Source organism: Trachemys scripta, chromosome 5 (assembly GCF_013100865.1).
Source record: "Trachemys scripta elegans isolate TJP31775 chromosome 5, CAS_Tse_1.0, whole genome shotgun sequence".
Classification (NCBI taxonomy): domain Eukaryota; kingdom Metazoa; phylum Chordata; order Testudines; family Emydidae; genus Trachemys; species Trachemys scripta.
Window position 1 is genome coordinate 19,671,137 of NC_048302.1, and position 25,468 is coordinate 19,696,604.

The following is a 25,468-nucleotide window of genomic DNA, read 5'->3' on the forward strand; positions in this document are numbered from 1 at the left end:
TGTACAAGGCAACATCTACAAGGGAAATAACAGAAACCCACCCCTGTATCTTCATTTATAAATAAGTGTCCAAATCCTCACTCATGACCAAGAAGTGGGTACAACTAGGAGGAGGTAGTGACTACACAGGTAGCTTAAAATAACCTTTGTACTTGCCCTGAATCTTGACTGAGTCTTTGTTGGGCCAGTCCCAGCTTTGAATGGCTACACTAGGTTGAAACATCTCAGGCAGAGAACACTGCTCACACCCCCTTTTCCCAGGTCAACTCTTCTATTCAAGTGGCCAGGAGGGTGCGGGGTACAGAAGCCTCAATGCGGGCTCTGTGCAACCAAATTGTCTCCCTATTTGGGTATGACCCCTCCTTGGCCAGCTTCAGGCCTTCCTTTGATCCAGCAGCCTGACATGCAGTGGCCACTGCACAGGGGAGAATTTGGCCCAGGGAACCCTGAGAGGAAGGTTATTTCACTGAATTAACATAATTCACCCTAAGCCAATCTTTAATATTTTCCTGAGTGCAGTAATTTGTGTCAAACTGAACTCAGTTTGGCACAGTAATTGAAAGGCAGCTATATCTTATGCATCATTTGGAGTTTTAGCTAGGAAATCTTAGCTGGCAGGCAAGATTGTGTTGCTCTTTTGAGTTAAGACAGGTTGATTGAATAACCTACTATGTGTATGTGCCTATGGAAGAAACAGTATTTAATGTCTTTAATTCCAACTTTCAAATGAACTTTATTGGTAAAATAATTATTTTGTGGAAAATTCCCATTGATCCAGTATTGACAAGGAGAAACTCAATTCTGTGACAGTTGACTATGTTTTAGTTTCTTTTTAAACTTTGTAATTCATTTTCAAAATCCGTTTTAGTCACCCTTAGTCAATAACCTATTAGTGGAAAGCAAAAAGGAGAAAAGTAGCGTTTCTCTAAATGGAAAACACTCAGAATCTCTTACCAGCACAGTCACCACACGCAGAACCACCCCACGCATGTTATTCTCCAGTTTTCTGTCTGTTAGTGACCCATTCAGACCAGTGAGAGGATTCCAGCAGCCAAGCTGAAAAATAAAATACAATTTGTCACCTCATTGTCCATAACATTTTGTCAGTCATTCCTGTTATGGAGCTTTAAATGGGAGCAACAGAAAACCTTCCAGAAAAAATGGGATGGAAAGTCAAAAGGGGGTTTGCCCAGAGATTCATTTTTAAAATGCAAATTAGGAATATCAGTTTCTGCTTTTAAATACCATGTGCAGTGTATGACATCATCCAGGGCAGTGGAGGATATTCATTGCTTTAGAAGGGTGAGGACTTCTGAATTAACAATTTAAAATGTGAGATGACTATAACAATACCTACACCTCACTTCCAGTGATACACTAATTGGGAAAATAGTAGTCAACATAATTCTAGCATGTCATTTGCTCCAGCACATGTTTTCTAGTGGAACTTTGAGAAAAAGAGTTACATTAGCTTTAATTAAACCGCATATTGTTCATTGATAAAGAAACAGTTACCATATTTAACTAAGCTAAAAGTCTCATTTAAAGGTGATTGAGGGAAAGATCATCTGACGGGAAAACTATAGTGTCCATGGAGGATCTGTAATAGATGATGCAGAAAAAGAAAGAATATTTGTTTACTTTGTATAAATAATTAAATATTCATTAGATATTAATGCCCTTCTCCTTGGGATTTCCATTGGCTAGCTTAAGCTTCTGAGAATCCCTTTCTTAGGTGCCTAACTCTTTCCATACAATGCATGGGGAGCCAGGGTGTCTAACTTGGGGCTGCGAATTCCACTGTGCAGGAGGGTGCATAGGAATTAGGTATTGCAACACATAATACCCCTTTGTAGCTCTAGCCCCTAATCAATATCTTTAAGATTTATGTTTTTCCATACCCTCCTGGACTGAGAACATGCTTGGCATTGGCCCATTTCTGCTCCCACTGAAGTCAACAGGAGTTTTATCATTGGCTTCAAAGGGAGCAGAGTTAGAGCAATGCTGAGCAATCTGTGTTGATGTGCCCTTACTATTACATTGCAGTATGTTTGTTTATAGTCTCCCAACACCATTACCTTTCTGGTAAGCTTCACCAAGCAATCTGATTCAGTTGAAAATCATATTTGTTAAACCACATTACTAGCCACAGCACAATGAAGGGTTTTAATTCAAAATATTTACCTAGATGCATAAATTTTATCATAAGATGCATCATTACCACCTTACAGTGTTAATACAACCAATCGTTCGATAAAGCCTGCATATTCTATACTAAAATATTTTAGAATATGGTGCCAATTGCTAGGTTCAGCTGTAAAAACACATTAAATTCATTCAGTGATATGTCATTCTTAGTTATATAAAGAAATTAATTAGAACTTAAAGCCAATTAGCATATCCAAATGTGCTGAAAGTCTAATTACCATAGATATTGTACTCTTGCCAAATATAAAACCCTATGAAGTTTGAGAAGAGCCTTTGTTCCCTTTTGAGGTCAGTTGAAGTCCGTTTTTAATTATGTTCATTAATGTGTACATTTTGTATATAATTAACTTTACAGCTCAATCCTTTCTAGCATTTTTTTTAAAACAATGCCGCTATGAACTAAGCAATGGAAGTTTATCAGGAATCTCTTTTTCCTGTTTAAAAGGTACATTTTGTTTTCAATTATGTTTATTTAATTTTCAATTCAATTATTCCTTTTATGCGGTATAGTCATGTTCAAGACGTATGAACAGACCCTTGCCAAACTAAATTGGATGTTAATTTCAGGGATAGCATTGCTGAAATTAGGTGAAAATCAATCAACTTTTTATTGATGACAATTTGAATGTGTTTTTGTAGCAGGAGTGACTATATCTATAGCTGAAAAGAAAAGTACATTACCAAACTCTGAGCATCCTGCATATATTTTCCTTCAGTTATGCCACTGGCCACACCAGTTTCAAAAAACATTTATTGTGTCCACACCTGCTTTTCTTAAATACTGTTCTTTCCTTGTTATACAGTTAAAATGACAGCATAAGTCAACATTTATTAAGCAATACAGCAATTTTACGTTAATTCTGGGTTGATCTGTACAGCAACAGCAGATGTCAATATATGGTTGATGGGAAATGTTGACTAAACACAGTATTCATCTTTGGCATCTCCAGATGGATTCTGTGATTTGAAGTGCTTCGCGCCTTAGATGTTGTTTCTTTCATTTTTTTTCTTGACAAGTGTCATTCTGGTACACATTTGGAGATAGAATGATGAAAGTCTTAAACTTGTCAGTGTTTCACTTCATTTATGATGTCTTTTTGATCATGAGCCTGGTAGCTCAGTTCCTCTTCCTGTTGTTACTTCTGCTATGTTAATATTTCTTTTATTTCACTGTCAGTGTTGATCACTTATCTTTCTCTCATGGGCCATTTCTACATCTTCAAGAATTCTGGCCTCTGTGGGTTGCCAGTTGTGGAAGGTCTGTGATTATCAATCTTCTTAGATTTAGTTAAAATGTATAGTTTTGCAATTTCAGGACACTGACTGATACGAAACTTGGAACACAATTAAATGTGCAATACATTCACTATAGAATCTCATGTTCTGCCTGCTCATCTTCTCTGCCACCTCCATGGCCATATATAGAACACAAATATTTCTTATGAAAACAGTGAATTCTAATGTATAGGCTTAGGGAGACTAATAATCTTTTGGCACAGAGCATCATCTCAAGTCTACTGATATAAACCCGTTTTGTGACCACATTGTGTGATCGTCATAAATAAAAATAACCCAATAATAGTAATGCATTACTTTAATGTAGTGCATGCCATTCTAACAGATCCTCAAGTGCTCTACAAACTTAGAGAGATCTAAAAATACCTACGAATCACTTAATCCAACACTGCAGCCACCCTCTGAGGTTAAATATGGCATGCACATCAACACTACACAATACTTTAGGGTGGGACACAATTAATAGAAGCTGCAGGAGGAATTTGAGAAAAATGTCATTACCACATCCACAACTAGAATTTGGTCAAGACACCATGATTAACATGCCTCCTCTAACACAAAGTTCCTTGGGATCTTCAAAGCACAAAAGTGGTCAAGTTTTTATAAGCCATCCAAAAGTCAGCATTGCTAGCATCATTCTGAGGAACTGGTTTCATGATAATTCAGAAAAAAGTCACTTATTGAATAATCAGCATGACTTTCTTCAGCACCACGGTGTTTCCCTTTCAGGTTTCTGCCTGGCTGCAGATAGTTAGTTTGTGAGGTCTTATGAGATCATAACCTAGGGTGGTTATAAATGCTGTCTTAAAACTAGATAGATACTTCCTGCCTCCACTCCAAACTCAAAAGAGTGGAAGAACAGAAGCCTTCAGTTACACAGGAATAAAACTTTAAACTCTCCCTAGATTAATTAATTAATTAATTAATGGAGATATCCCATCTCCTAAAACTGGAAGGGACCTGAAAGGTCATCGAGTCCAGCCCCCTGATGAAACGTGTGTGGCAAAGACATGAAATTGGGTACACAACAACAACAAAAAATAATGGAGGAAGAAGCATGAAATGATGTGGGGGCTTATTTCTTTAACATCTATAAAGTTTGCTCTGACTTCAGTCTGAGCAATATACTGGAATAAAAAGGAACATCAATCTAGTTTTGTGTGGAAGGGAGGTTCTTAGCCCTTGTGGGTGAGGAATAGAGTCCTGTGCGGGTGCAGAGATTCAATTAAAGGGTAACCCTAGTTCAGGTCTGTGAATCTGGCCCCAAGCAATGAAGGAAAATGGCTGTAGTGGCTCAGCCATATTTGCAGCAAATAAATTGATTGGGTAGTAAAGTGAGAGCCTTAATCTTCCAGAGCTTGATTAAAGGAACAAGTGGATTCATAATGATTTCATATTAATATTGTATAGTGGCAGTTATACATTTTTTCCTAAAATTATGTTAAATATTTAATTTTTTCCTTCACTGGAGCTTAGACAATAGTCAGCTAGTAATGGTGATATTAAAATCTCATAGAACATATTGTGTTCAACACACTGTTTAATACACTTATATATAGTATAGCAGTTCTTGCATCTCCTACACGCTATATCGGGAAGGCTATAGAATTCTGTACATGCATTTCTTTTATTTATTTATTTTTTTAAGTTGTTTTTTTTTAATTTAATTTGCCTTTAGGCTAAAAGGCACATCTTGCACCCTTGAGCTTTGCAGTGCTACTTTCCAGAAATTTTAGAAGTTAAAAAAGAGCGCAAATACTCAAACCTAGTTTGTTTCTATAGTTTCTGTGGATTATAATAGTCTTTTCTTTAGTATTGTATCTTGGAGCCAAGTACAAATTGTCTAAATAAGAGTTTCTTTCTTTAAAGCCATAACACATGCCTTTGGGACTTCGGTACGCTGGGGGCTGCAGTCACCTATGTCCCTAAAATGGTCTGAAAATCATGATTGGAGCAAAAAGGCTGAAGAGCAAGCTGTGGCTGGCTGGGTCGGCAGCTATAAGAAAGGCCCTCTACCAGGCTAACAAAGGAAACATACATTTAAAAAAAAAATCATGCCCCCTCCTGTGTCTGTGCGTTATATATAAGGTGGCATATGGCATCCAAGTATACAGAGTAAAGGAGCAAGAAGTGGTGAGAAGATGACGTATGAGTGAGTGTCTCAGAAGATGAGTGACAGCTGACAACTCTGGTTTTAGTGTTTACAAGATTTCACTACATGTTGGTTCAGAGGGTTCATGCTATCACATGTTCAATAGACTATGGAGCAAAAAAAAATCTTGTCCAAAAATTTTAATAACTTTTTGTGTGTGTGCACGCAAACACTGCCTTTAAGCAGTAACACTTATTCTGTAACTGTAAGAAGATTAATGAATACCACGTTCATTGAAAATAAGCTCATTGATGTTTGCATATTTTATAGGATCTTAATAGTACCAAATAAATTCAGGTTTGTATAAAATTTAAATACGGTCACTTTTGATTCTTAATTGCAAATGCTTGGCTCCAATCTCATTAAAACTTATAATAGCTTAAAAAGGCATCTGTCAGCCTAAATCATTTAAATTCTAAAGAACATTAGGGTTTGTAATTGAACTTTTCCCCTTTCAAGCTGTGCCACATTGCATCTTTATGAAATCAAAGAGGAAAAGTGCTCAGACAAAGATACTATATTCAACTCATATTAGATCACAAGTTATAGGATATTTGTATCATAGTAAAACCTTTGATCAAATCTGATCAATGGCAAACAATGAGAAGTACTGTTTTTCAGTGAGTTCTGTGCGATCCCTTTCTGCAGGACGCAATGAAATGTGCAATGTACCCTTCAGTTTATCAATTCCCTCATAGTAGAACATTCTTCAACAGTCTCTCTGCTCACCACTCTACCTAATAAGGTGCATTTGGCGTATTTGAGCTTTCAGAAAGGGCTTGATCAAGTTGAACAGCATCATGAAATATTTTCTCTATTGGAGGGCTCAAAAATCTAGGGACACAACTTAAAAAAAATAAGGATGTTAATAGTAAAGAGCAAATGCAGGAAGCACTATTTCATTCAAAGAGCAATAAGCATATGAACAGGTTTCAAAGGAAAGTCATCCAAGCAAACTGTATGAGTAAGACTAAGGCCATGTTTACACTACCACATATGTTGGCAAAACTTATGTTGCTCGGGCTGTGAAAAAACACCCCCCGAGCAACATACATTTTGCTGGTATAAGGAGTAGTATGCACAGCACTATGTCAGCGGGAGTCCCGCCAAGATAGCTACTGCCGCTCCTTGGGAGTGGTTTAATTATGTCGATGGGAGAACTCTCTCCCATCAGCATACAGTAGCTACACGAGAGATTTTACGGCAGCGCACCTGCATCGGTACAGCTGTGCTGCTATAAGAGCTCTAGTGTAGACATAGCCTAAGCAGCAGTTTGGCATTTTTCTACAGACAGAAATGGTTGAGGAATACTGCTGCAAAACTGGGAGCCTGGACCTTTATTTTCTCAGGTAGAAAACATAGTACACAGGCAACAAATGTGAAACTCCAATGTTCTTGAAAGGAGAACAGATTTTAAATGAGAGTAATGTATCAGTTAATCTTGAACAAAGACAGACACAACACAGGGAGCACAGAGTAACTCAGTCCTGCGTTACACAGAGCATGGGTGTACTGCCATGAAATTACTTCTTCCTAACAGCACATGTACAGTCAGAGTGAGTGTGTGGAGCAGCGCACTTTATTTGCAGGCTGAAGAGTGCAGTTATGTCTGTGTCTCCTCAGACATACCCACTGACTGCTCCCCCATCCCTTTCTTTATTCATCAGAGAGAGGGAATGATTAAATGTGACCAAATGCATCCCTGTATTCAAATCTTACACAATAATCTTTGTACAAAAATATGTCTTGTGAGGTATCATTTGAAAACTAATCACTCACTGGTCAATATCATTATTATATAATGCTGCTACACACATTTTATGTAAAGTTACGAATATAGGCTGAAATCATGACTGAAGTGTGTTGACTAGACTAGTCAGGGGAGTGGGTAAACCTATTTCAAAGACAATGGACAAACTGATGCTTCGAGCCAGGTGTCATCAAAATTGATGGGAAATTAAACATCAAGTGGCCATTTTCTGGCAAGGAAGAGGAGCTGGAACTAACAGATCTGCATCTTCACAAACAACAGCATGGAAGCTCTTTCACCAAAAGACTCTCTGTTTTCAGTCCTCAGTTAAAAGAAATGTCATGTAAAGGTATCCTGCAGGATAAGGCATTTCAAATGGTGACTAAACTATAGAAGTGAGGGACACAACACCCCAATTTACCTCTCTCTTTTTCCATCTCTCTCCTTATCCATCTCTCTCCTTTTCACCTAAGAAAACAAATGAAACAACCTTTGGAGTTTGAGAGCAGATCCTGATCTGAAATTTGAGCAGACCTGCTGCTGGGAGCCTGTGGTAAGAATTGTATTGTGAACCTAGTCTAGTTTGTTAAGTTTTAGCACTGGGAAGCATTTTATCTTTATTTCTCTTGTAACCTTTTCTGACTTTAATGCCCTATGCTTGTACTCACTTACAACCTCTCTCTTTATAGTTAAATAAGCATGTTTTATTCTTTAATCAAAATTAATTCAGTGGTGTGAATTATGGGGTTAACTCCATTTGGGGAAACAAATTGTTGTATATTGAACCCTTAAAAGGTCAATGGACCTAATATAGCTGGACAGTGTAGAACTGGGAGTGTGTTGGGGTAACTGTGCAAATGGTAACCAAGGCTGCCGGAAGCCAGAGTGTGGCTGGTGTTTGGTGACAGGCTGCTAGGGTCAGAGTTGCTTACCCAAGGCTCTGGCTATACACACACACACACACTAACAGTGTGTGACCTGCATGCTGGCAGGCTGTTTGTGAGTGACCCAGGTGGGAGTTATAGCAACAAAGCATTGCGAGACATCTCAGGTTGCAGGGCAAGGGTGACACAGTGTGACACATCCCAGAATGTCACACTAAGCTAGGGGCAACAGGCTTACTACTATCAGTGCAGACGCTACAACTTATTTGCAACTATATCACTGGATTGCACAATTTTGTACTCCTTGTTGTTCAGCATGAAAGACTTGCAGGCTCATTCTGAATGAACTGTACAGAGAATGAAAATGTTTTAACTAGCTTGAGCCACTCCCTATCGATTATGCATGCCCTGCATGGTTCCCATTCTTTGGGACTAAGATGTCACTGCATCCAAACAACCACCTCAATGGAAAAACAGGCATGTTTATTTTTGTTATTTGAGAACCAACAGTTCACGTGAAATACATGACATGTATTGTGAGTGTGTATAAGAACAGAGATCTCCATGACAACAGGAAACGGACAGAGTCATCATCCTAATATTGTTCTCAAACTCTGTGCTACACAAAAGATAACATGATAATACGTGCAGCAGCAGTACCAGATGATAAACCACTTTCTGCTCGTTGGCCATAGTCCCAAACCACAGAAATGGGAAATGTAGAGATTGAAACAATCTTTGCTTACACATAGATCAATACCCTGTTCCTAAAACTCAGGATTTATTCTCAGTGTTGTTAGAAAGAAAGAAGTTTACTAAGCTGGATCTGACACATGATGCTGGCTAGTAACTCAAAGCAGCTATTTGTCACCAATAGGTTAGAAAATATTATCCTGTTATAACCAAATACAATAGGGTGCCACCAATTTTTCAGTTCATTATGGACCAGATAATGCAAGTAATACATTGGATCATATATTTTCTGTGGATTGGAAGTAAAGAAAATATTTCCCCCCAAGATACTGCAACTTACTTCGGAGATAGTACTGATGATGAAGCAATTGTCCAGTAAGAGAAAAACATGAAGCAATAGAGGTAGTAACAGTATGGAGGAATGAGTTGGATATTTCTCCAAGATCTGTGCACAGAGAGCACCCTCTGCTAATGGATCTCTTCTCGCCCATGCATGAGGGGGCTGAGGGGATAGCCTCATTCTCCTCTTCTTGATGTTGCGAAAGTCCCCATGTGCTCTGTTTGAGGTCCTGCATCTATCACTGGTCACAGCTTCTGAAGGGAATAATTGCAGCTACCCAAACTCAGACAGACTTGTTGGGAGTAAGCATGGTTGACGGGGGAGGGATAGCTCAGTGGTTTGAGCATTGGCCTGCTAAACCCAGGGTTGTGAGTGCAATCCTTGAGGGGGCCACTTAGGGATCTGGGGCAAAATCAGTACTTGCTCCTGCTAGTGAAGGCAGGGGGATGACTTTTCAGGGTCCCTTCCAGTTCTAGGAGATGGGATATCTCCATTAATTTAATTTAATTTGATCCACAGTGTGCTGTAGCTCAGGACCACCAGGGAGGTACAGGCATGAGGCCTCATATGTGAGGGGGTTGCACTCAGAAAAGCCAGAGGAGGGGTTGATTGAATCATGACAGCAGCATGGAAAGAAGACAGCATGACTGTCATATTTCATGGTGAATCAAAGATATTCTTTCAAGGTTGCACAGGGAAGTACAGGTAGCTGTAGAATTCAATATATGAATCGTCTTTCCTGGATGTGTTATTTAGGTTGACTCAGGATGTAGCTACAGAAATCCTCACGTTATTTCATTTAGCAGTAAACATTATTACTCAATTTTACAGATAAGGGGAAAAAACAAACAAACTAGAGCTAAAGCATCTTGTCCAAGCTGACCAAGTGTGACAGATGGGATCAGAACTCAGCAGTTCAATGATCCCATTTCACTTACTAAGCGAGATGACTGGAGAACGTTGTTACATCTTTTGGAGCGACTACATTCTAGCTCCCAGTGTTCCAAAAGCAATTACAAATGCAGTTTCACTCCTTCCTCTAGGTGCAGCGAAGATGAAAATGCCTGTCATTTTTGTGGCTAATGAATGCTCTGATAAAATCAATCTGTTCATGTCAGCATTGGCTCCTCTTCACCACTGGCTGTGGCCTGCCCATCCTTTGTAGAGCGTACATGCAGATTCTACTGGAAAAGGTAACTCTAAAAAGACACTTAAATGCCTTAGGCTGAGACAGTGCCAATGTCAGGCATAGTCACTTCCAAAAACAGCAGGTATGTTGGAAATCCTCTTGGCTGCTTCACACTGTTATAAAGCAATGTGATTTGGAGGAATAGCCAGTCATTGTACACAAGTGGAGTAGATTCCAAACATCCATTTAATTTCTTCTTTACTTTTCCTCTTTTTATTTTTGTTATTTCTCTCCGCTCCATTTTGCTTCTTCTGCAATCCTTTACATTCCAAAGAGATCCTTTTTCTGTGTTTTTCCCCCACTGTGTTTTTGCTGCTCTAATATTACTCTTCATTTTTATGTGCATATATGCAACTCTTAATAATTGCAATAAATACAGTGAGATCAAATTGGTTTTCATCTTAGACAATGGGCCTGATTCTGGAATCGTTGACACGAATGCACCTCTGTTGGCTTCAATGAAGTTACTACTGCTTATTTACGCTAGTGCAGGTGTGAGCAGAATCAGGCTCATCAGGATTCCCAGAAATGAAGTTTAGTTTGCAGATCTTCAGAAGTGAAAGGCTAGTGCTGTAACCCATTCCATCTCTCCTCCCTTTTTTGAAGTTATAAAGACAAGGGTTCTTCTGTTATTCCATTCCTATTTCAGGGCTTGCTTCCATAATTACTCCAAGTCCTGAGTAAAAGACAACATACAGTTGTGCTGCCACAGGAGCAGACCAGACAACAAATTGTGATTCAGAGAGTCATAATTTTGTCTCAAAGGGTGGAAGTAATCTTGGTCAGCCTAGCGCAAATTAGGAGGAAGAATCAAGGTTCTGCTGGGCCACTTGCATGGGGAAGAGTGTAAGAGTCCTATGGAGGCTGCTTTCTCCCCTGCATTGTGACCTGCGTTGCCATTAGCCCATGCTGAGGAATGAAGGGAATTTTACATGTTACTCCCTTGGGTGAGTATGTAGGGTGAGCCAGAATCTCACCCAAAATGATTATTAAATGGATTTACTCAAATTTGAAAGAGAACTAGAACTACGACAGTTTGTGCATCTCACCCAGAAATACATTTGTGCTCTCCCTCAGAAGCAGTCAGGTATGTGTGAAGTGGTAGCAAAGTAATGGTTCTAACTTAGTACTGACTGGACTTCACTGTTTGTCTGAAGAAAGAAAGTTTGGATTGGAAAAGGAGGGAACTGCATGGGATTATTATTATTATTATTATTTTGGCCTGGAAAGAGAAATACTTTTTAAGGGACTGGAGACTGGAATGGCTGATGTAGTCAGTGTACAAACTCACTGCTCTATACAGCAAATGTGTTTGTTCTTATTACAGTAAATAAGCTTGTCAGAACAATCTACCTATCTTAAGCATTTAAATCACAAGTGACATGCAATAAAATACACGATAGGTTTAAACAAAGAATCCTTGTGGAAAATAATAAACCATTAGTTTAAAAGATCAATTGACAACTCTAATAAGCTATTTCCAGAACAGCTGAATCAGTAAAACACGTTTTTATTACAGAGGGAAATTGCTGCTCTAATGTCTCTAGAGTTTGCCACAAAAATAAATTAGAAATATATCCTAGTGATTAAACTGTAGAAATGTATTATAAATCCATCTTGTATGGGATGGGAAATATATTTTCCAGTACATTATATTCCAACAATAGATCCTGCTTAGTATATACAATTCTGAACTTGTATAAAGATGATAATTTTAAGCCAATGAGATGGTTAAATTACTTTCACATTACAAAGCCTCTTTTGAAAGATGCTGCTGCACCTGGGGCAGTGATTATCTAACCATCTTGATACTTATGTACTCATCACAAAAGTACCTCTTCCACAAATGCTGTGATTTAATTTAAAGGGATACTGTCAATTTAAAAATCACACTTCTATCTGAAAATGCTTTAGTCTTGTAACAAGTAACATCTTTATAACTTGTAATTTATTAATAAATTGATATCTGGCCCCAAACCATCTAGCTGTGCATAATATTTATATTATCTTTGTACTCCTTCCCCTGTTCCTTCCCACTGTCTTTTGCACCCCCTTGTTGATCTTGTTGTAAATTTGATTGTAAGCTATTTGAGGCAGGGGCTGTATTTCCTAAGTGTTAGTAGATCACCTTCCTTCCACAATGAAACCTGACTGGCACCTTGGTCTGCTACTATAATTACAATCATATGAATGATTACCTACATTCATCTATACATGAAAAGATTAGATTTTTTCTCTTTTTTTCCCCAGCTTCAGCTACTCTGTGCATTTGACAACAGACCCAGAGCGGAAGGACCCCCGCTGCCAAATCCTCTGGGCAGCCCTGTTCTGGTCCAAGACTAAGATTCTAGGCACTATGATAATACAAATAAATAATAATAATTGCCTGATGCTTCCCATTATAAGAACCTGTTTTCAGTTGCTTATTACTTTGCCAGACTTTAATCATATGGTCTGAAATTTTCCATGCTGAGTGTCTGCCTTAGGTTGAGTTAAAGACTGTTTCATCATGCATATGCACAAGGGTAACAAAATAAGATTACATAGGCAGCCTTAATTCTGGCATTTCCTAACTTTTGAGTACTTGACTTTGCAATCTTCATAATGTTCTTTTAACACAGTTTTTGGGTGTAATAATAACCGGAGTTCTAGCAACAGCTAAAGTTAAGATTGTCAAACTGCTCCCCATCTCCATTCTAAATGCCCTTTTCCAGGTTTCTTCTCTGCCTGAGGCTGGATATCTTTCGTTTTTAAAAAAAGATGGTGTAACAATATTTCCGCTTTTTTGAAAATTCAGATTGTAGAAAAAACACACTCCACTTTTATCACTGTAAAGAAAAAAAGTATTGTGAACTCTTAACACTTCTAGCACATTAGGAGTTTGGGACATAAAGCTGAAATTCCACAGAGAAATAAATAGCCTCTCAGTGCTGTGAAAATTGTTGTTGGGTTTTTTTTTAGATCTTTTAAATACAGTTCATGCTGCCATTTCCTCTCTACAGTGTACTCAAGTTCAGCTACCAGACCACACTGGTAAAGTCTGTATACATTTTAATGCTTGCTTTGCTACACTTTTACAGCAAGGGAAAGCACGAATAAAATCACAGGTCAAAACAATGGAGTTATGCATTTTAGATGTTAGTATGTATATTACTGACAACCGCAGAGGTTGTTTTGAGTCTACACAACAATATAGGTATTTCTGGGTACTTTCCAGCACATAAATCCTATCACTCTGAAACTCTAATCCTTATATTCCAAGTGGGCTTTATAAGACTGCTTCTGATTGATTAGATGAATGGCAGCTGCCAACTAATTGTGGCAGGGGTATTAATATTTACCAGGTTTATCTTGGATGAATCCTTTTTTTGGTCAAGCATCCCGCTGAGAGCCAACACTGTGTAACATGTTCTGTGATACAAAGAATTCTTATTTCTTCTTTTGTACGGTGTATAGTACAGTTACTGTCTCAATACCCACTGTGAGGCATATTGTCTTTTTGAATGGGATAAGCTTATCTTATCTCCTGTAGGTTTGACTCAGTGATTTGTAAAATCTGAGGGCATCAGGCTTGCTGTTGTATTGTACAATTGCCGCTTGCATTTTGAAATCAAATTTGGATGTAAAGCCTAATCTGAATTAAGACAGTATTTTTCTACTGAAATTTAGAAGATTAAAAAAATAGGTCAACAAAAGCTTCTTATGAGTTCAGGCATTCAAGAAACAGTGTAATTTTTCCTACCCTATGGAGATAATACATAATAAATTTATGGAAGCAATACTTATACAAATAGCTAGCTTGTTCACTCAAAGCCCACTGAAGTCTAGGAGAGTCTTTCCATGACTTCAACAGGTTTTGGGTCAAGCCATTTGGTCTGTCAGATCTGCATGGTCACCACCATTTTGTTTTACCATTCCCGAAAACCCTTAACAGAGCTGCTGAATTATTCATGGTGGATAAATTACCTGACCAAGTTAACTGATCCCAGTTTCAGTGAATGTGTTTATTATTTTTAAGTATTCACTCAATAATTGGGATGAACAATTTTCAGCCTATGGGTTGTTGGCAAACAGTGCACTTCAACAACTTCATAATTTGTGGCATGTGATGTGTCATCACAGTCACCTTATTGTTTCAACTCTTTGATTGGATGACTGAAAGACAACAACTAAGTGGGCAAGATTCTGTGCTGCACCCCTAAGAGATATAGCAGAGAACTTGCAGCCCAGTAGGAGAGCGAGCTTTGCACCCCTCCAGTTATAGGCTTTTCCAAGACCCTGGCACGACACAGACAGCCAGGGGGGCTGTCTAAGATATGGCAGCCTATCTCTGGATGCCTATAGGCCATAGCACTGGTTGGAATCAAACACACATTTGCGAGCACTTATTTTTGTGGTATTCCATACTTCTAATCCTTAGGTTTCTAGCCCCCTTAGGATTCCCAGACAAAAAATGTTATTAACTGGAGTTAATGTAGAGAGACTATCAATAACCAAAGGGAAAAAAATTCTGTAAGAAACCACTGTAGTGCAATGAGTTGGGGAGAATTAGTTGGAGTGGGAAAAGAATATGTGGACATAATGTCCTAATGCTTTTGTAATGCAGCTTCAAAATCTGACTGGTGATTAAAACACAGGACTGGGAGTCCTAAAATCTAGCTTTTAATGCTAGCTCTGCCACAGACTTACTTGTTATCTCATGCAAAACACTTATAAGGACTTCTCTATGGCTCTATTTCACCATCTGTGAAATAGGGAATAATAAAAAAAAATAAAATTTAAAGCACTTCAATATCTCTGGATGGAAGGTGCCACAGGACCCTCTGTTGCTTTTTTCTGGATGGAAGGTACTACAAAACTGCAAAGTGTTATTGTCAGGAGGAAATTTTCTGCATCTGCAGAATATCTGATTATTCAGTCTGTATGTGAACAGACTAAAGAGGAGTTGGGGAGAAAAAATACATTCTGACCCATGACCATGTGGCAAGGCAATTCCTTCACAGCTGTTCTTGAAACCTATGTTTTGCAATAACATCTGAGCTCCTTCCTGCATCAGTTGCATAGGTTTTGAGGCTAATGGATCCAAGTAAATGCAGAGTTGTACAACTTCCCTGTCCCACTGTAGGGCCCTGATCCAGCAAAGCACTTAAGTATGTACCTAACTTTGAGCAAGTGAGTCATTTCAACAAAATCAATTGGACCACTCGTTTGAGCTGACCAGAAAATGGAAATTCCTTCCTGGACTGAAATGTTAAAAATGCAAATATTTTCACTGGAAGGGACTGTTGTATTAATTTAGATGGAATAAATGGACTAAAGGTGTTCACATAACCCAGTCACTGTCTGACATGAACAAGTGTTTCACAGGGTTTCGTATTCAGAGACTTCAGCCTGCTTAGTACTATGGCAAACACACCATTAAAAATCCTTTTAACTTTTAATTAAAGATTAATAAATAAGGAAAAACTTTTAAAGCATTTGAAATATCAAGTATTGAATAAGTCTTTCATTTTAGCAACTTCCCTTCTTCCTTAGCTAGCAAGAATTTTAGAAGGAACCCCTTCCCCCCTTGTTTGACAGTCCCTTAGATGGTATCAATGATGGAAATCACTGCCTTTTGGGGAAAAGAGAAGTTAGTTGAGAAGGGCTGGAGCTCTTGTTGTTGCTGTTACTATTAAGTCTGATCCCATGTCATCCAGGTGATTTGGGGGATTTAGCTGGAGCTGGTGGTGTCATCTCGGTCCCTGTCTCTGGCCTGGTCTGGCTAGGATATCAATCAGGGTTAGGATGAAGGTCCAGGGGATGGCAGCCATGCTGGGTGAAGCTTGCTTCAGTAGCCAGTTTTCCCCCCCAAAAGTCTCTTTCTTTAAGGACGTATAAAGAGAACTTTGGGTTTATTTTGTCCACCAATTAGGCCTGGCTGCCAACACACCAATTTTGGTGCACTGATTTCTCGTTCTACACCTCTCTTGTTTCCCAAGCATCATCTTAACATAGTCTTTGAGCTATAACAGTTTGGACTAATTCAGTCTTTCTTTTGTACCTTTTCCCACCCACATTTGTTGTTATAAGTTATTGTGACATTTTATGAACTTTCACTTACTTATCACAACTGGGGTAAATCTGTAGACCCAATCACCACAACAGTATTTCAAGGAAAGTTCAATTTTGGGAGAACCAAAACAAATTTTTTTGGCTTCCCAACTGCCTGCCTGGAAGAATGAGAAGTCTTCCAGCTCAGCTTCCAGAGAGGCAGAAAACTGGGGCATTCAGTCTCTCCCCCAGTTCCAAGACTAGAGGCAGGGAGCCAGGACAGTCAGCCTCCCTGCTTCCTAGACCTGGGGTGTAGACAGTGTCTCCTGACTTTCTGCATCTCTGGCCTTGGAGCTGGGATGTTGGAGGCAGGGAGGCTGAGTGCCTGGCTCTCTGCCTTTCTGGCACCAGAGTTGTGGGGGATGCTGGGAGCCACAGAGGCAAACCTTTTGGAAAGCTTCTGTCAATTTTACTGCGGTAAGGTGAAACTGACACAATCCTTCCAAACAGGCAGCCAAGGAGACATCATTTCTATTTTTCCAACAGAAAATCTAAAGTTTTTGGCAAAATTCTTTCACACAATTTCGTTTTTCCAGTTGTCATTGGAAAATCATTTAGACAAAACAATTTCAACTAGCTCTACTCCTCATGTATCATTTAGATATAGGCTCAGGAAGTTTGCTGTATAAGTGCTATTGGGCCCTTCCATAATTCAGGATGCCACCTAGATGGTTTTGAACCTGTCGGATGAGTTTTTGTGCTGCCTTGCTAGTTGCCAGTCAAAAGATGTAACATGCTAAGTTCTTTGCTGTGCATGCAATGATCTTGTAACTATCAGCCACGCTCATCATGTCTGGGAGAGCGAACAGCACATGTCCCATTTTGTGTATCAGGCCCTCACCTCAGAGTCATCAAATTTAAAGTCAGAAGGGTTCACTAGATCAGCAAGTCTGTAAATCACAGGCCACCGCCATCACATACACACTAAACCCAGCAGCCAAAATTAGACCAATTACATCCCACAGGAGACAGGCAGTGAATAGGAGGACCCGAAGTGCACCAGTGCCCAAGGACCCCACAATGGCAGGGAAATGATTAAGTGACATGTACACAAATGATCGTGGGAAGTGACCCACTCCCATCCACTGCAGAGCACCGGGTCAGGCCGTGGCTCTGCAACTGCGCTGCCCGGCCGCCCAGAGCGTTGCACCGGCGGTGCAGTGCGCTGAGGCTGCGGGGGAGGGGGAACAGCAGGGGAGGGCCAGGGGCTAGCCTCCTGGGCCAGAAGCTCAGGGGCTGGGCAGGAGGATCCCGCGGGACAGATGTGGCTCGCGGGCCATAGTTTGCCCACCTCTGTTCTAAAGCCTTGCATAATACTCAGGGCCGGCTCCAGGCAGCAGCTTGTCAAGCAGGTGCTTGGGGCTGCCGCTCCAGAGAGGTGCGGCACATCCAGGTATTCGGCGGCAATTCGGTTCTACGGTCCCTCACTCCGCCTGGGAGCGAAGGACCTCCCGCCGAATTGCCGCTGCAGATCGCGATTGCAATCGCGGCTTTGTTTTTGGTTTTTTTGGCTGTTTGGGGAGGCCAAAACCCTGCAGTCAGCCCTGATAATACTGAGGTCTGACTCACAGGTCTGTAATTGCCCAGATCACTATTTTTTCCTTTCTGAAATATAGGTACAACATTAGCTTTTCTCCAGTCATCAGGTACTATCCCCAAATAGATAGATTTATTAGAAATCCTTGCTATCAGACTAGCAACCTCATGTTCCAGTTCTTTCAGCATTCTGGGATGGAAATTATCCAGTCCCCCAGATTACATTTTTCTTCCACCTCAGATGTGTTAATTTACACTTCTAGATGCTCATTTACATCGGTCATACTGTCTTCATGCACACATATGTTCCATATTAGTATCCTTATTGAAAACCAAGGCTAAGTATCCATTTAAATTTTGGACCTTAGATATCTTTAACCTCCTTCCCATCCACACTGCATAGCAACCCGACCTCATCCATCCTTATTCTCTTTTTATTTATATAACTAAAAAAAACCCTTTTATTATTTATTTTAATTCCGTTAGCAAGAGTTAACTCAGCTTGACTTTTAGAACTTCTCACTTTATGTCTTATATTTTCTAATCTCCATAATGTATCTGTCTTTGCTGACTAACCCCTTTTTCCATTCCTTATAGGCTCTCTGCTTATACCTAATAACCTTTTTGAGGTGGTTATTCATCCAGCTGGATTGGGAGTCTTTCCCTACAAGTTTTGTTGATACCACGGTGGGTCTCTGAATGCTAGGGTCTGAGAACCAGGACAGACCCAGGCTTGCTAGCAGGAAGGGTTAAGGAATAGAGAGAGGGAGGCAGGGGTTCCTGGAAGGGGGCAGCAGGAGAGCTCCCCCATAGGAGCAGGGAACACCCAAGGCTTACCAGTTGGATCAGCATTAGGACCCTTTTTGCTGGTGGCATGGGTGTGGACCTGGGGCTGTTTTTTCTGAATCTCACAGGTGGCAAGCAGTATCATATATAATCCATACAGGACTGATGGGGAGGCCCCTTTCCAAGCACAGAGGATTCTGCAGATGTTTTATGTATGTTCTCACTGTGTAACTCCTGAGTAGTGCAGAGACTTGCACTGAACCGCCATATCTCACCAAAATAAATAGTATTAGGCATCATACTAAATAACAGCAGAAAAGAGCAAGAGAGAAAAATAAAGACAGAAAGAAAATGGACATTGTACTGGCAAACATTTGTTAGAGCCAATTATCTCAAGGAAAAATTTATTTCTTTTCTTAATCTTCATTATCTCTTTTCATCACAGTTTGCCTTTTTATAGGCTATTTTAAACCTTAAAAGCCAGGTTATCAACAATGGCACATTAAAGAGGCTCTATTCCCTTTCCACTTTGCTTTCTCTTTGAAACTCCAGGAAAATAATGAGCCTCTTAATGTATGTAGTTAAGGGTAAAATGCTGATATCTATAATGATAAGAAAGATCTTCCCTCAGTCCAGAGTCATGTTTAAATCTACATACTTAACAGGAATGTACGCTTTGCATTCTTTTTGGTACAAGGTTAATTAAGGAAATCCAGGTGAATTAAGAATGGTTAAAGTTAATGAGTTCTGAAACTCAACACAGTGAAAGCTTCATTCCTTCTTTCTTAGGATTGTCTATAATCACTCCAACTGACCTTCCTGACCAACCAAACACTATTCAGTAGGAATACCATGTAATGGTAAGACCCACATAAATGAAAAGATATGTACTCTTCTTACTTTTTCCTCAGGACTGCACAATACATTGCTCTGATTTTCAGAGATATTGAGCACAATTCCTGTTGACTTCAATGGAAACTGTAGTGCAACCATGAAAATATCCCTTAAATAAACCCTCTGGGCTTTATCCAGGCCCCACTAAAATCAATAAAAAGACTCTCATTGACTTCAATGGCCTGTGAACCAGGCTCCTTGTGTAAATGAGGGAAATTAGCCTAGTAGCTCTTCTCTGCACCTGTTCCAGTTTAAATTAATATTCCTACCTCGCAAGGGTGCTATAAGGAACATTTCATAAGTGCATTAATATTTGTTAGGAATTCAAACCATGGGGGGATGGGTGTCATAGAAGTATCTTGATAGATAATCCTATATACAATAAACACCCTTTTGTTTCCCACATAAATTGGCTGCTGGAATACTGACCTCCTTTTCTCTTTGTGCAAATTTTCTGCCCCGAAACTGGCCCAAAGTTCTATTAACATAGGTCCTGTATAAAAAGTAATATAGTGCTGCTTTCCAAACTTGACTTTCCATAATTTAGAATGATTGCATTTTGTATAATTTGGAGGTTTTAATATATAGAATGATTTATTAGGCATCGACACTTGCTTGGCACCGTGAAAAACGTAAGGGAAAGACACTAGAATAATTACTCTTTCAGAAGAAATATGGAGAGAAATAGAAAACTGGTGACTAGCAGATGGAATTCTATTAACGTTATTTGTTAATCAGCTGCAGAGATAACAGATTCCTCCTACCCCCCAGTTTGTACACAGGGAATTTGAATTTGAATTCCCACTGCTGTAAATAAGTACTGTACATTTAATTTTCTTTGTACCATATCATGAACTTGACACCGCAAACATGACTAAATTAAGTGCTTGCTAGTTTAAGTAGCTCTACATACTTAACTAACATTAAATATACAGGAATTTATGGTATTAAAACTCCTCTCATTACAAATATATTATACAAAAATATTTTTAGAAGGGTGCTAGTATTTCAAACTGAAATTCTGAGAGAACTATTGCCATGACAATAATTAACAAAAGTAATATGAGGATGAGCTAAGGCTTGGTCTACACTACCCGCCCCAATTCGAACTAAGGTACGCAACTTCAGCTACGTGAATAACGTAGCTGAAGTCGAAGTACCTTAGTTCGAACTTACCTTGGTCCACACGCGGCAGGCAGGCTCCCCCGTCGACTCCGCGGTACTCCCTCGCCGAGCTGGAGTACCGCAGTCGACGGCAAGCACTTCCGGGTTCGACTTATCGCGTCCAGACTAGACGCGATAAGTCGAACCCAGAACTTCGATTTCCAGCCGTCGAACTAGCTGGTAAGTGTAGCCAAGGCCTCAGCCTCTGATTAGCTAAGCATAGGCCGCTGAGCTGTAACAGCTGATATCTGTTGTATTTGTGGTTTATATTATACCTTGTAAATCACTTTGGAGCCAAAGAGATTTCCTAAGATTTTTATTAGTAGCTCTAACCTGGCAAGATGCCAGACAGCTTTCTTTGCAAGATTATGATCCATCAATGCATGTAATATCCCAGATGATGTCTTTTTCAAGGAATAATGATAAAATATTAAATATTTCATCTACATAATGAATTCCCTGGAAGAACTGTGTGTGATCTTCAAATGTGATTAATCACATCTTGTTGATTAATTGTAATTTATAACCTCAGAAATCTCTGCACCTTTTAGACAGCACCTCTCTTACAATGTACTGTACATCAATTTACCATCCCTTCCCCCAGCAAAAAGTTATATTGATAGGTACAAATGTAGGACCCAGTCCTGCACATGACTCAGCACAATGCAACTATTCAGGTTACAATTATGACATCAAAAGTGAAAAGGAAGTGAAACCTGAGTAACTGGTGATTTGACTTATTTGAAAAGGGAAGTGTATTTTAATTGAGAGGGGAAGTGAATGTTTAAGGCTGTTTTTATTTTGTTAACACCTAACTAACTACTGGAGCAAGAACATCTTTGTTTTTAAGATTCGAGCCTCCCAACACCTTCAATTATAGTCTAAAAGAGCTCCTAAGCCACATTTTTGAGATTTCCACCACTAAGACTTCCAGCAAAACCAGGAAGCTCCACACTTGACATCCCTGGTATTTCTACAGTAAAAAGAATTCAGGAAAGAAAGCTGCCTCCCTCCACTCCAAACTTTCAGGCCTTCTTTATACACCATAAAGCAGCACAAAAATGCATAAACCCATTTTTTTCCCCTTTAAATGCCATCTTTCAAAATTAGAACCCAAGCCTTGAAGATGACCTAGAATTTAACAGAAAACCTATAAAAGACATGCAGTATTGCAGTGATGAGTTTGTGTCAGTTGGTCTTGCCTAGAAAATGGCTGCTGCATGCTGAACCAACTAGACCAGGGGTCGGCAACGTTGGCACGCGGCTCGCCAGGGTAAGCACCCTGGCAGGCCGGGCCAGTTTTACTTACCTGCTGATGCGGCAGGTTCGGCCGATCGTGGCCCCCACTGGCCGCGGTTCGCCGTCCCGGGCCAATGGGGGCGGCGAGAAGCCGCAGCCAGCATATCACTCGCCCACGCTGCTTCTCGCCGCCCCCATTGGCCCGGGACGGCAAACCGCAGCCAGTGGGGGCCGCGATCAGCCAAACCTGCCACGTCAGCAGGTAAATAAAACTGGCCCGGCCCGCCAGGGTGCTTACCCTGGCGAGCCGCGTGCCAACATTGCCGACCCCTGAACTAGACCTTTTGGGTGGCTTTCGGAATCAGCTCAAGCACAATGCAGTATTCAAACAGACAACTGATAAGGAGAACATCAGAAGAAACTTATTTCCATACTGGCTTGGTCTGGGGCCCATCTGGTTAAACATAGAACAGGTGGGAGGGATAGCTCAGTGGTTTGAGCATTGGCCTGCTAAACCCAAGGTTGTGAGTTCAATCCTTAAGGGGGCCACTTAGGGATTTGGGGCAAAATCAGTACTTGGTCCTGCTAGTGAAGGCAGGGGGCTGGACTTGATGACCTTTCAAGGTCCCTTCCAGTTCTAGGAGATGGGATATCTCCATTAATTTTTATTTTTTTAAAAACAGGAAAAGTTTATTTTGAATAGTACAAGTGGAAAGCGTAGGGAAAGCAATACATGGTCTTGGAGATCTACTTCAAGATGGCAAATTAAAACTATTCCAGAAGGTACTGACTGAGTTTGGCTCATCAGATTTGAAGAGATCTGCCTTTAGGATGCTGTTTGAGAGAAGCATCGAAATGCTCACAATGCATTAATTACGGGATTCTCTACATACATCTGTTTAAATTTGTTCACTCAGCCTTCAACATCTAGAAAATGCTCAGTACACAGACACCATAAAATATTGGCTTGACTGGTTTGGGAACATATACGATGGGGAAACAATTAACCAGAGCATAACAACATATTCATTGTAGACATATTCAGAAGACTTCCACAAATATAATATTAAATATGAGGTAATAATATACAAAATGGTACAATGGGCAAGGTGGACTCCAGTGACAATTTTATATATTAAACACTACAATTCTGAGTCCTTTTAGAATGATGTGGCTATGACAGGAGTATATTATTATTAGAATAACATAAGGAAAGCAACTTTCAACCAGTTATGCCTGGTGATACAAACAGACTGAAAAGTTTGGGTAAACTAAAGAAAGAAAGAGGTGGCTTCTGAGAACAACTTTAGCTGCATCAACATATTTTCTCAAAATGCAGAAAAGTGTAACATCCTAAATAGAATAGGCTGTAGTAATGTTCTCTTGGAAATGCAAAAATATGGGAAAGTTTCTTATTCTCAGATGAATAGGATGCAGAAATAGGGAGAATCTGCAACCCATTACTAACGTGTGTGTAGACCAGACACTCCCTTTTTCTTAAGATTTGTAAAATGCAACTCAGATCCAGTCTCTCTCTCTCAATAGCTTTCGGATGTTGTGTAGTTTTCTAATGTAGGTGCATTTTCCTAATGGGGAAGAGCATTTTTTTTAAACGGTTTTTCTCCTCGATTTGTCTATGTTTGACTAGATCTTTCTCATCTTGTCTTTTCTCTTACTAGAGATTACTGTTACTAAGTAGTTGGTTTATATGAGTGTGTGTGTGCGCGCGTGCACACACACACGCTATTTTTTGCTTTATTATCTGAATTGCAGTAGTGCCCAGATGCCCTAATCAGGATTACAATTTATATTACAGTAGTGAGTAGAAGATCCAGTGAGATCTGACCTTATTTGTCATAATAGGACCTCAGAATGACATGCCTCAGCTCCTATTCGTTTACAAGGAACAATTGTCATTGATGAATTGTCATAGTTCAGCATCTGTTGGCAATATTTTCTTACAATGGAGTTCGGTTGTATCTAGAATATACACGTACCTTATTTAAGCGTTATGTTTCTAATAAAGTTATTCAATAAAGTCTTAAATTTTAAAAAATATTAAAAGATTAGGACCGCCACCTCATTACAACTGGGCCAACAAATAGCTACCATATAGCGATGACATTCACTCACTACTGACATGGACTAGAATCAAATCAATGACGCAGAGAGGGAAAATTCCCTGAGCCAAACACAATGATGTTTGAACATGTTCACATCAAGGAAAAACGTAATTTTATTATGCTATGAGTGCCAACTTCTTGGCAGAACCTCAGGAAAAACAATGACAATATTATAATGGATATTCAGGTTGTCAGGAAAAGTGGAAATACTTCAACCGCACACCATTTAAAAAAATATCCCCTGAAATAGAGAGGCCCGGAGTGTTGCCAAATGTGACTGCTGGTATCCTATAATGTAACTTGTGGATGACCTTTCTCTGCAATTGCAGGGTTAAGACAAGGCTGATCAGCTCACTGTAGGCTTTTTATTGAAGTGAACTCAGACAAGAATTAAATTTCATTCATGTATCAAGGAAGACAAGAGTATGAGCAAATATTATTGGCTATGGGGCAAATCCAATACTGGTACAAATTGCCAAGGGAGGATCTGCACCCAAGAGTATCTGTTTTACTTAAAAAAAAAAGACAAGACATTTTATATGCAAGTGAGGCAGGTTTAGTTTGTGGCAAGCTAGGATGTGAATCTACTCCACGCTAGCCTGACATACACTAACTGTCCATGCTGACACACATTAATGGTTCGTTAATGCACTTTAATTCTCTGACACAGTTCATGCACATCAGCAGGGTGGACATGGACAGTTAGAGCACAGCAGGCTATTGGGGGAGGGAGGGTAGAGAGAGAGATTCAAACCCCAGCTTGCCATGAACTAAATATTCACATAAATGTGCCAAAGCTTTCTGGCTTTGTATACTTTACCAAAACAGCTGTTGATTTCACAAAGTCTGAGCACCTCTGCTCTAGAATAATAATAGGACTTAATCCTGCAAATCTTTACTCATAGAAATAGTCTCATTTATTTCAGTGGGACTATATGTAAGGATGTGCAGGACGAGGCTTTCAGTGAGTCTGCACTCCACAATTTCTTTAGTAAATGTCCTTTGCACGTCGAGTTTCCTGTCAATCGTAATGAAGAAAGCAGCATTAAAAGTAAAGAAGTGAATACTAGCAAATCAATTAAAAATTCACTTGACAGGACATTAAAAGTATTTCAAAACAT

General features: G+C 39.7%; 1 protein-coding gene across 1 annotated transcript in view; it reads right to left on the reverse strand.

Moving 5' to 3' along the window:
- The window catches only part of GRID2 (glutamate ionotropic receptor delta type subunit 2), a 1,042,513-nt gene that overhangs the window by 230,343 nt on the left and 786,702 nt on the right, over positions 1 to 25,468 (reverse strand). The window contains exon 9 of the mRNA XM_034772953.1: positions 955 to 1,056. Within this exon, the coding sequence (XP_034628844.1) occupies positions 955 to 1,056 (102 nt within the window). The remainder of the gene's footprint in view (positions 1 to 954; positions 1,057 to 25,468) is intronic.